The 12,292-nt window shown below is 46.6% G+C and overlaps 1 protein-coding gene across 1 annotated transcript in view; it reads left to right on the top strand.

The window, feature by feature from the left end:
• The window catches only part of LRGUK (leucine-rich repeats and guanylate kinase domain containing), a 139,428-nt gene that overhangs the window by 86,377 nt on the left and 40,759 nt on the right, over positions 1-12,292 (top strand). The window contains exon 16 of the mRNA XM_006861226.1: positions 2,048-2,143. Within this exon, the coding sequence (XP_006861288.1) occupies positions 2,048-2,143 (96 nt within the window). The remainder of the gene's footprint in view (positions 1-2,047; positions 2,144-12,292) is intronic.

Consider the following 12,292-nt stretch of genomic DNA (forward strand, 5'->3'; position numbering starts at 1 on the left):
GGGGTTCATTTCATCCTTCAGGGACGTTGTTGCTGTTGGCTGTTGCCCCCATGAAACAGAGTAGAACTACCCCATGGGGTTTTCTAGGCTGTCAGCTTTATGGAAGAAGCCTTGGTGGCACAGTGGTTAAGCACTCAGCTGCTACTAAAGGTCGGTGGTTCAAACCTACCAGCCACTCAAGACTCTTACAGCCAGCTCTCGTGAAGAAGACAGCTTGGGAAACCCTAGAGGGGTTCCTACTCTGTCCTCTTGAATCACTGTGCGTCAGAATCAACTGGCTGGCAATGGGATAGATTTGATGGGTTCAAACCATCAAACTCTTGGTTAACAGCCAAGCACTTAACTGTTGTGCAACCAGTGGTCCTTAAGGGATATGATGAGAACAGGATTAGATAATATAGAACTTGATTTAATTATAAATAAATATCATAATTTAAATAAAATTTAAATACTTAAATTTCGCAGAAGATAGATTACTCTCCAGCTGATGTATCACAATCTATATGAAGGTGAGAAAACATAGCTACTAAATAGATCATACCCAGAAAAGAATGTGTACAACAAATATTTTTAAGCACTAGCTTAGGAATGGCCATTTTTATCTATAGCAGTTGACAGTGGGCGAATTGATCGAGATGTAGAAATTTCTATATGCTTTTAAGCCCCATTACATTACATGGAGTCCTGGTGTGGCACTGTAGGATAAACACTGGACTGCAAACCACAAGGTCGGCAGTTTAAATCCACCAGCCGCTCCTTGAAAACGCTTAACACTTAACAACAACTGTTGTGACCCTGACTTGTTTCAGTCATAGTAGGGTTTGAAACTCCTTCGTTACCATTACATAGTGAATCGTCATTCCTTTGTATGACTGTATAACATTATACAATGTAATTGTTGGTAAATGCTGTTGATTGGTTCCAACTCATAGTGACCCTGTGTGGAGTTTTCAAGGAGTGGCTGGTGAGTTTGAACTGCTGACCTTATGGTTCAAACCGACCTTGCGGTCCAGTGCTTTATCCCACAGCGCCACACCTGGACTCCAGTTTGTTGCATAAGTGATATAAAAACCTAATTGTGTCATCATAGTTCCTTACACTGCATAGAAAATCTGCCAGAATCCTCCAGAAATTAAAAGCACTGCTCAGCAGGGGATGGGGTGGGTGGGGAACCATATGAAATTGCCACTGGGCAGCCATGTTGACCTGTCACATAAAGCGCAACTTCATAGGATTCAACCTGTACATTTTCATCTCTGACACATGTGAAAGTGTTATGTGTTTGTATTGTTTCCAACTGGTGCAGAGTAAAGGTTCACACTTAGCAGCTTAACATTTATGTTTTCCCGGTTCTGTAAGTCAGATGCCTAATCTTCTCAGGGTTTTGAGAGGCTGGAATCTGGGTGTCCACTTGCCTGGAGACTCTAAGGGAAATTCTAAACTCATTCACGTTATGGGCAACACTCAGTTCCTTGCAGTTGAGAGACGGTGGTCCTTCTGTCTTTGTTGGCTGTCTGTAGGGGTTGCCCTCAGCTCCTCAAGCTGTGGCCCCTGCCCCTCTCAGCAACAGAGGAAAGATTAGGTTAGACCCAAGATCAACTGATGAGAATAATTACATCTACAATTATATAGCCTATGTTGTTGTGATTATGTGCCATGGAGTCGGTTCTGACTCATAGTGACCCTGCATAGGGTTTCCAAGGCTGTATATCTTTACAGGAGCAGAAAGCCTCATCTTTCTCCTGCGGAACAGCTGGTAGTTTCGAACTGCTGACCTTGCGGTTCGCAGCCCGATTCGTAACCACTATGCTACCAGAGCCTATATTAGCCTTAGAATGTTAACACAATCACAGGTGTGAGAACTCATCACAATGTCCACCCATACGCAAGGGGTGGAGGTCATCCAGGGGAGATGGTGGTCTTTCTAGAATTCTGCCTATTACCATATTTAGCAAATTAAGTGCAGTTAAAAAAATCACTGCCACCAGCTCTTGAAACTTGATCATGCTTTAATTGGATTCAGTTGCCTTGCTTGCATTCTCTGTAGATGACCTGGAAATTGCCTACCAGAAGCTGAGCCAGCTCATTAGAGAATACCTGGATTTGACTGAGGAACCTGCCAAGGGCTTGGCACCAACCACAGGTCAGTACCCCAAGAGCTGCTTCAGCTCCATTCCCTTTGGGCCAGAATTTTACTTTTACATGGAAGGGCAAATGCATTAGTCATCAATTGGAGTAAAGTTTGTTCTAACTCTTTAATCTCTACTTCTCCACTTCTTTCGGCTTTTGAGATCTCACATTTTACTCTCAGTGGCGCTCAGGGGACTGCCCTCCTTGGACAGTCCAAGGCTGGGCAGTGCCTTGGAGATGGGCTGTTGACAGGGGTCAACCCCGTGGTGTTTCAGAATTGAGCCTTCAGGAAATCTGGCTCTTTAGGGATGGGGTGGTGGTGCTGGTGGTGGGGAGGGTCTGAGGCGTTGTTTTCTTGCCAGGTTTATATTTAAGGTTATTTCAACTTGAGTTTTCTCCCCAACTCCCCACGCATCCCCAACCCTGCCTTTTCCCTCTGTGCCCCTGTCTGCAACAGGTCACACGCAGAGCACAGAGAGCTGGCTCTGCCATCCATGGCCATGCGACTTAGTGCTCCTGAGCTCTAGTTTATTGTCCTAGTGGTTATGAGTCGGGCTGCTAACCTCAAGGTCAGCAATTTGAAACTGCCAGACATTCCAAGGGAAAAAGATGAGGTTTCCTGCTCCCTTAAAGAAACCCTACACATGGTCGCTATGAGTCAGAACCGACTCCACTACACACCACCATCACCACCAAATGGAGTTAACATTCCCACTAGCCTGCGGGTCGGGGCATCTCTTTGGAATCTTGGGATTCTAAAGTCCTAATTTAGGATTTGGGCACATGAATATTTCAAGATGTATTTTAAAAGGCTGGGCTCCATTCAGGTATCACATGTTGTACATGTGAAGTAGAGACTATTAGCTGCTATGCATTTTGTGCAGTTTCCTTCTTGTAGGTGTTGACTTAGTTTTCTATTGTAGTTTGGGTGAAAATTTAAAGAGGAAATTAGTTTTACATTCAACAGTTTAAGCACATTTCGTGTCATAGCATGAGGTGCAGTTCCCTCAATGTAACGACACTCTTCCTGCTTCCTCCCTGGGTCCCTTGTTCCCGTTTGTCCTTCTTTCTCATCCCTTCCTGCTTCTGAGCTTTGTTTTTGGACACATGCTGCCCTTTGGATGTTGTGTGGTTGACTGTTCTGAGGAGCACATTCCTGCCTGGTGTTGCTGCTCACTTTGCAGGCCCGTCTGCATGGAGGGGTTTTTAGCCTTTATGGTTTCTTTGCCCAACTGTGGTTTCCCTTGGCCCATGGTAGCCATCATGGCTGAAGTAGGCCAGAGCTCCAGCCAATTAGCCTGTTTAGAAGTTGACACTTTCCCCCAGGTCAGGGAGAATGAGGTGGTAAAAGTTACCAGGCCAGGGCTGAACTTTTCCATCCACACCCACCATGTATGAGCTGGATTAACCCAAGAAAGAGCGTACAGATAGGACAACCTGTCTGAAAATAAACTCCCAGCCCAGTGGTAAAGGAGGAAGTGAAAATAGGAACATGCCAGTGTACTGAGCCAGCCCTGCTCGGGGCCTCTGGAACAGGTATGGATCCCTACGTGGAGCGATCCGGGGGCTTTACTGAGGCTTCTGCAGCACCTCAGAACCTTCTATCGAGGAAACGTGGTTTCCCTTGCTTTCATTCTTTGCTACCCAGGCAACCTTCTGACCTTTAATTTGGTCCCCTGGGTAGACCTGCCCCTGTGGAACATGGTCCCTACGTTAGAAGACTCTTCCCCAGTCCCTGAGCCAGGCCCAGCTCCCACTGTAAATTCATAAATTGGCATTCTGGCTTTTAAATCAGCCTCTTGAGGGTTTGGCTAAGCGTAACTCAGTCCCCTGAGTCTGACGAGTTCTGAGCCCCTGGTAACTTCAGGTTCAGAATCAGTTGCACCAAGGCTATCTCTACAGCTATCAGGAATACTAATTATTGGTTGGGCTGGCCAGGTGGCAGATTAATAGAGCAGGTAATGTGTGCATAGGTACCTGATAAAAATTTATGTATGTGAACTGATTGGGTCAGGCCTACCTGATTTCCTGACAAGGAGGAATTACGGAATTTTTCAAACCATCATCACATTTCTAGTGCATTTCCTGACAGACAGAGGACCATCTAGTTACTGATTACTAGAATCCCTGCTGTAACAATTGCCTCAACAGACTGTTAACATGGCAGCTTTTGGACTTTGGAAAACATTGTGTTTTTGTTTTAAGAAGCTAGACGCTTTATCTTATTAATACAGCCCTTTTCTTGAGTAAGACATTGTTTTCAGTTGATGGTGTAAGGGTAAACTTGTACAGACAGTGACTTTGTGGAGACCAGGCATTCAAGTGAACATTTTAAAAAGCCATTGATAACAGTTCTTAGGAACTAAGGTTTTATGGTATTAGCGGAGCCAGTGTCTGTTCTGAGCTCTGGGCTACAACTTGGTGGTGAGAAGTATGGGTATATATATATATATATATATACAGGTTGTGCTGGAGATTGGGGCTCAACCCTAACCACTAGGGATTTAGTGATTTCTCAAGAAGGTCCCCGACCTGAACATAATCACTGCCTCGGGCCCAGCAGCTTTGTGCTGGGATACTCCGTAACTAAACATAAATATATGCTGTTTGGTGTTAACTGTCGTTGAGTTGGTTCCGACTCATAGTCAACCTGTATGAAGTTTTTGAGGAGAGACCAGTGAATTTGAACTGCTGACCTTGCGATTCAAACAGATCTCATGGTCCATTGCTTATCCAATGTGCCACACCTAGATTACATATGTATATGGAGGTTTATAAGGTTGGAGGTTCAAGCTCACCAGCTCACGAGCCACTCCTCGGAAGCCCTATACAGGGTCACTGTGGGTTGAAACCGACTCGACAGCACTTAACAACAACAACAACAACATGGTAATCATAGGGGTCCTGGTGTGGCACTGTAGGATAAACAATTCACTGCAAGGTTGGTTAGAACTGCAAGGTCGGTGATTCAAACTCACCAGCCGTTCCTCAGAATCCCTATACAGGATCACTACGAGTCAGGACCAACTCTACGGCACTAGCAACAGTGGCAATTATATGTTTAACTTTTCGTAGGCTACTCTGGTTTTAAGTTCTGTAGTTTGGTCATGCTCACATAAACATTTAATTAAATGGCACCCCTAGTAATAAGAAGGGGTCCTGGTGCAGCACTGTAGAATTAGCACTGGACTACTAACTGCAGTGTTGGCAGTTCAAGCCCACCAGTCACTCTGAGGAAAGTCTATCCTGGGAAACTATGAGTCAGAACTGACTGGATGGCACTTTACAACAGCAACAATACTAAGCAAGAGCTTTAATAAGGTGTTTTGTTTTGTTTTCCCTAATTTGAACTGTGAAAGGTCAGAAATGAAAAAACAAAAACAAAACTGTAAGATTCTATGAGAGAGAATTGTCTGAGCTGACCAGATGTGAAGCCTTGGTTTTCTTCTGTAAATCTTACAGGTAGTCATCAATTTGATTAGAAAAGCCACCTTGAACTTCCATTTCCAGAAAAGAAAATGATAGATCACATTGTGAACCATTATTAGAAACTGGCCTTTTAGGGCTGAGGTAATTCCCCATGGGGTTAGACTATGCATGTGTTAGCTTCAGTACAAACAGAGATCCTATGACTAAAAGTATTAACTTCATAAAAGTGGTGGTGGGGTTGCGTGCCACCATGTTGGTGCCAACTCATATAGACCCTGTATAGGGTTTCTGAAGTTGCACATCTTTACAGGAGCAGAAATCCTCATTTTTCTTCCAAGAAGCAACTGGTGGATTCGAACCTCTGATTTTACAGTTAGCATCTCAGCTTGTAATCCATTATATTACCGGTACTCATTAATGTCGATAAAGTAGTAATACTATATCAAGAGAAACCAAAAATTATTCCTTGCTCTTTAGTCGTTAGATGTTGCTAATGAGTAACTAGGAGTCCTCGTGAGGCACTGTAGGATAAGCACTCAACTGCAGGGTCGGTTTGAAATGCAAAGTTGGAGGTTTAAACTCATCAGTCACTCCTCGAAAACCCTACACAGGGTCGCTATGAGTCGGACCCTACTCGATGGTCCTTGACGACAACAACAATATGTAAATGAGAGTGTAATGTTAATTTCTGCTCTTACCAGTGAGAGTGGAACAAAGTTAGCAAGTCAACACAAAGATGGGAAGTCCATCAGCCTGGACCTAGCAATGGGAAACCTTCATCAGTGGAGGGGTCTGTGGAGATTTCAATGAATGTGTGGGTAAATTAGTAACATTAGGTGCAGAACTCTGGAGACCTTTAGATGCACCATTAATTTAAAATGTACATTACTTTAAGTACAAAATTGTGCTATTTTTTTCTTTTGTGTATTTTTCTATAATTTTTATACTTTAAATTCCTGGGATAACATTCCAGGCAGAATCTCTTTGTATCACATTCTATTGGGCTATTGCCCATGGTCATGTGATATTCATCTGGATGTTAGGAAATAAACAGTAAATTGAAATTTCTGTGTTTTTTTCCAATTTCATATGGGCACATGGTGGCCCTGTAAGATAAACACTGGACTGCAATCTACAAGCTCAGTGGTTTGAACCCACCAGCCACTCTTCGGGAGAAAGATGAAGCATATTCTGCTCCTGTAAAAGAGTTATAGCCTTGGAAACCCCAGGACAGGATAGCACTTAACAACCGCAACAACATTTTCTATGGTTACGGCTATGGAACTTTGATTTCAAAAAAAAAAATTATTTCTTTTTGATGGCAACATACACAAGCAAATACCCATCCATCCATAATTTCTACATAAAATAGTTCAATAATGTTATATAATGGGGCTTAAAAATCGTGGGAAAATTGAATTAAAAAGAGAATGGAGTTTTTCCACAAACTTTTTGAAGCCTCCTGGTATACTTCATTGTATTATCACTATTCTACCTTGTCTTCATTTATCTTGTGAAGGTAATCGCTGTTGTTGGTAAGTGGTGTCGAGTCAATTCCAACTCATTGTGACCTGTGTACGGTTTCCAAAGAATGGCTGGTGAGTTTGAACTGCTGACTTTGAGATTAGCAGTCCAGTGCTTATCCTACAGTACTACACCAGAACTCCAACGATACAGTTTATTTCTAAAACATTAAAACTGAAAGGGGGAAAAAAATACACAACAAAACACTCAAGTGTACAATGTGTTTTCTGTACAATAAGGAATAAACTCATTTTGTCCACAGCTCAGTGTTTTTACCCTCATTGGCCTCCATACAACCTAATTTTAGAACAGCCAGTGCTTCCACTAAAGCATTGGAAACATGAGCAGACTGCCATCCTGGGGTCATGCTTTAAAGATAATAAAATAAAATGACATTTACAAATTATTATTCAGGATTACAACTCATGGTAGGGAAACAGTGACAATGATGTTGCATCACATAGGAGAAGGGAACAATGTATTCGTCCATTAAGTGGTCCCTTTATCTGCAGTAGAGGGAATGGGATCATTTGCCAAAGTATCTCACTTGCTAAACTGTGGGAACTAGGAGAACGATCCATTCAGGAAACCAGGGAAAGATGAATTTAAAGATAGAAGGAGCCTCCCATGTTGGGTCTCCCAATTCTTACATGTTTTTTCCTAATCTTGCTTTCTTTTCTAAATTAAGATTTTAATGTGTAACTGCTAGAATGCAGGGAGCAGAGAATGATGAACAAGGCATTCCCTGGAAAACCCTATCAAGAGGCAAGCTTTTCCTGCCCCCATCTTCTCTTCTCCTGAGGGACATGTGGGGGACCAGTCCAGACAGGTGGAGCTAGCTGGCTGTGTTTCGGGGCTCCACCATGTTGGAATCTCTTTGGAAGTTTGATTTGGTTTGGAGTCTGAGTGTCAGGGTTTCCCTAAATTGAACTGAGCCGAGTTCCTTTAAGGCTGTTTTAGCCTGGTACACCACCTCTGACTTCTCCACATTCCAGGTTGTGTCCTCAGACCTGGGCTGTAAGGTGATGTCCAGGGTTACCACAGTACCTTAGGGATTCTACAATAAACCCACCCATGAGACGAGCCCCTCTCCACAACAGCAACATGGCAGTGGTCTCTGAGAGCCATCTTTGCAGCCAGAGTGAACTTTGAGGGAAAGGGCAGATAGTTGTCTGTAAAGGAACTGGCAAATGGTAAGGGGTTTCTCTGAGCCATGCTGCCTCTGACTCCATCGGGCCCACTCCTGTCTTCCGTCTTCCCTCCTCCTTCTTCCACCTAGCTGTTGAGACCTTGCTGAGCTTCATGTACCTGGCTAGGAGTGGCTGAGCTCACAGTTGATTCCCAGAGACTGCCAGTTAGCAAGGAACACACAAATGGAATTTCATCTGCTGAGATGTCCATCCTCCTGTTTCTGCAATCAAAGGCAGCAGTCATAGCTAAAGCGGTGGAAGACTGAAATCCCATTCATTTGGAATATTTTTAGCCCCTTACAGACTTGGATGTGAATGTTGTTGTGTCTGTAAATAAGCCTCTTTATGTTTCCTCATTCAAATGCATATTCTTGGTTGACTGAAAATCACTAACTTTCACCAAATCCGAGAGAATTCTAGGCACTGAGGTATCCCCAAGGAGATAGGAAGCTGGCGTTCTTTTCTTTCTGGATGCTTCTTCTTCTCAAGCGTCTATGTATGTCAAAAAAGGGAAAGGTGTAATGTTATTAGTGTCTAAAGTCTTGTGTGTTCAGGTTGGTGTTGGCTAACTTCTTTTTATATTAAAGCAGGAGCCCCCTCTAGCAAGATGACTGTCTCTGGGGTACCAGCACATCTCGTTCCGTCCCCAAGGCGCTTGGCAAAACTGCAGGCAGATGGCCAGGTAGCCGAACACCTCTCTGGAATACAGATTCACCTGAAGGCGCCTGAAAGTCAGACCCTTGCTCCTTCTCAGGGGGAAGAGACCCAGAAGGAAGAACTTTCTCCCAACAGCCTTGCCAATTCTGAACCTCCTCAACAGCTCAGCATGTCAGGACCAGAGATTCCCCAGCAGGCCCAAGACTTAGCCCCAAACCAGAAGGAAGATCTTTCTCCAAAACCACTAACCACCCATTTCCCTGAAAATGAGGAGCTGCCTTCTGAGGTGAGAGCTCGTGAAGCGGGACCACCTTCTTCCACCTCCCCCCAGGTGCCTCCACAGCCAGAGCAGGATGAGGAATCGGGGGAGGCCAAAGTGGACCCTACCAGCCCTCCTCCTCCTCCTCCTCCCGGAGGTTCTCAACAACCTCTGAAGGAAGAGCCCTCCAAAGCAGACGTTGTCCGGGCCAGCACCCCTTACCCAGAACAGCCCCATCCCCAAGACTCCTCAGTAGATGCAAACCAGGCCAGGGATGGAGATGACGCAGGAACGGTGCTCCCTCGGAGCCGGTTAGCTCCCACCAGGCTGCCTCAGCCTCGAACCCTTGCCCCGCTGCAGAGCCGCAGACCCACGCCCATGCTTCTGTCCCCCAGCAGGGAGACAGGAGTGGGTTCTGACCAGACCCCTACACCCTCTCCCAGGCCTGCACCAGCCCAGGAACCAGACGCCAACAAACTTCCTCCCATCAGCCCACCCCAGGCCAAACCTCCACAAAACCTGAGTCCCAACCCAGCCCATGACCCCCAGTCAGTTCCGGAAGAGAGAGCCAATGAGGTGAAACTCCCTCCTATCAGCCCAGCCAGCCAGGAGCCCGCACCCCACCATAGCCCTCAGGCACCCCAAGATGGGGAGGCTCCGAAAGTGAAGCTGCCTCACATTGCTGCTTCCCATCCGAAGCCCCAGGACATGGAAGTTCCGCAGAAAGCCAAGGAAAAGAAAAGGACCCCCAGCAAGAAGATTTCAGATGAGCTGGCTTCCCCCCAAAGCCAAGAGTCAGTGGGGGCTGGGAAAAAAATACTCCCTCACCCAAGCGAGACAGCTAAAGGGCCCGCACATCTGAGGAAGGCAGTGCCTAGAGGCCATCAGACAGCCTGGCAGGGAGAATCCCACAGAAAATCCACTCCAGCAAGGGTGCCCAGCCGCCATAAGGCCAGCTCTCGTGGGAAATCTCTGGCAAATGAGAGCAAAGAAGTCCTGGAAGGTTCAGAGGCTCCTGAGCCGCCCCCGGGGGGGCCACTGCCTCAGGATGCTCAGATGCAGGAAGAACAGGGTGAGCAGGCTCATCAGCCTGGAACAAGCGTCCACCCCAAAAGAAAAGAACCTCTGCATAGGAAAGGGAGGCCTCAGAAGATACAGCCAATTTCTGAACCCTCCAAGCAGGACAGCAAGGCCCCCACTCAGCTGCCTATCATGGAGCCGCAAGCCCCTCAGGGAACCAACCAGGTTAGGGAGGGATCCCTCCAAAGGGACAATGCAACTACCACCAAGCGGCCAGCCAAGGAGAAACTGACTCAGAGACATGGAGGTGGAGCCCGAGACCCAGGGCCTGAGGCTCCACAGAGTCAGCTGTCTGCTGAGGGGCAGGGAAACCGGCAAGAACGCCTTCGAGCCAGAGGCAGCCAGAGCACCAAGGTTTAGCACCCCCTGGAGTCCCCAGGCCACCGATGTCAGCAAGCCCCTTCAGCAGTGATGCCACAGAAGGACAGCTGTGCCAGGGCCACTGTGAGAACACTGGTCAGCACAGGGGGAGGGCTATCCTGTTGCTGTAGGTCCACTTCCACTCATGATAGCCCCGTGTGTGTCAGAGCAGAACTGTGCTCCATAAGGTTCTCAATGGCTGATTTTCCAGAAATAGGTCACCGGGCCTTTGTTCTGTGGTGCTCCTGGGTAGACTCAAACCTCCAATCTTTCATTGTGTTAACCATCCTCACCACCCAGGCATCCCACTGGGTTCTTAGAAGGCAGCTAGTCTCTGGTGGCTTTTGACCCTACAGCTTGAAACAGCACCTCCCTCAGAAGATAGAGTTGCAAGGAGCTTTCTTTCTCCAGCCAATCCACGGAACCAGAGTCAGACATGATCCCCAACACAGAGTCTGAGCCCGGCTGCCGAAGAAGTGCATGTCTCCATGAAATCATTCTATTCACTAAAAATCACTTTCAGAGAGTTCTACTATGCCTTTTGCATCACCACATTTTTTATGCAAATAAGGCATGCATTAAACACAGGACAACCCTTTGCAGCATTCATTATGTGTGCTGTGCATGGTATATGCATGTGTGCATTATTTCTGTGTGTGCATTGTATGCATTGTATGGGAAAACACAGTTATAGGGGTTCAGAAGCAAAGAACTCTGAGAAGAGGCACTTTGCCATCCCGGGCTTGGTCTCTCTCATTGACCCCACAGCACCTTTTTGTGGGGCACTTTTGGAGGGAGGAAGACGCACATGTTCTTGGTGTGTTTGGCACTGATGGATTGCTTCAGATTTGCGTTGACATGGTACGTGAAACTTGCTTTTGTTTGACGTGTATTTCAAAACAAATAACTTCCTTCTCTTTGAGTAGGAAGCTCATCTAAATTAGTTAATTCTTTCATTATGCCAAACCATCTGGTGGGCTCCATTAAAAGAATTAGTGGAGGGAAAAGTCAGGCAGATCAGCTTTTTATTAATTTCATCATCCTGTCAAGATTCTTTTCCTCGCAAATGACAGGAGTCCAACTTGAGCCGGCTTCTGTGAGCCTGTTGGGTGGGAGTGGACTGAGGCGCACAGCTGAGCCGTGGCAAAGGCCAAGGGGCAGCTGAGCCTTAGAGGGGTCAGGAGCCAGTAGTTGAAGACAGCCAGAGCTCCCATCACCTTCTGGTTGGTCCCCGGTCACCTCCTGGATCCCCGTTACCTACAGGACCCTCGTCACCTACAGGATCTCGTCACCTATAGTACACCTGTCACCTCCTGGACCCTCGACACCTTCTGGACCCTCATCACCTACAGGACTCTCGTCACCTACAGGAACCTCCATCACCTCCTGGACACTCATCACCTACAGGACCCTCGTCACCTCCTGGGCCCCCATCACCTCCTGGACCCTCATCACTTCCTGAACCCTCATCACCTCCTGGACCCTCATCACCTCCTGGACCCTCGTCACCTCCTGGACCCTCATCACCTCCTGGACCCCCATCACCTCCTGGACCCCCGTCACCTCCTGGACCCCCGTCACCTCCTGGACCCTCATCACCTGGACCCTCATCACCTACAGGACTCTTGTCACCTATAGTACATCTGTCACCTACAGGACCCTC

This window comes from Chrysochloris asiatica, unplaced genomic scaffold, assembly GCF_000296735.1.
Source record: "Chrysochloris asiatica unplaced genomic scaffold, ChrAsi1.0 scaffold00041, whole genome shotgun sequence".
Lineage (NCBI taxonomy): Eukaryota > Metazoa > Chordata > Mammalia > Afrosoricida > Chrysochloridae > Chrysochloris > Chrysochloris asiatica.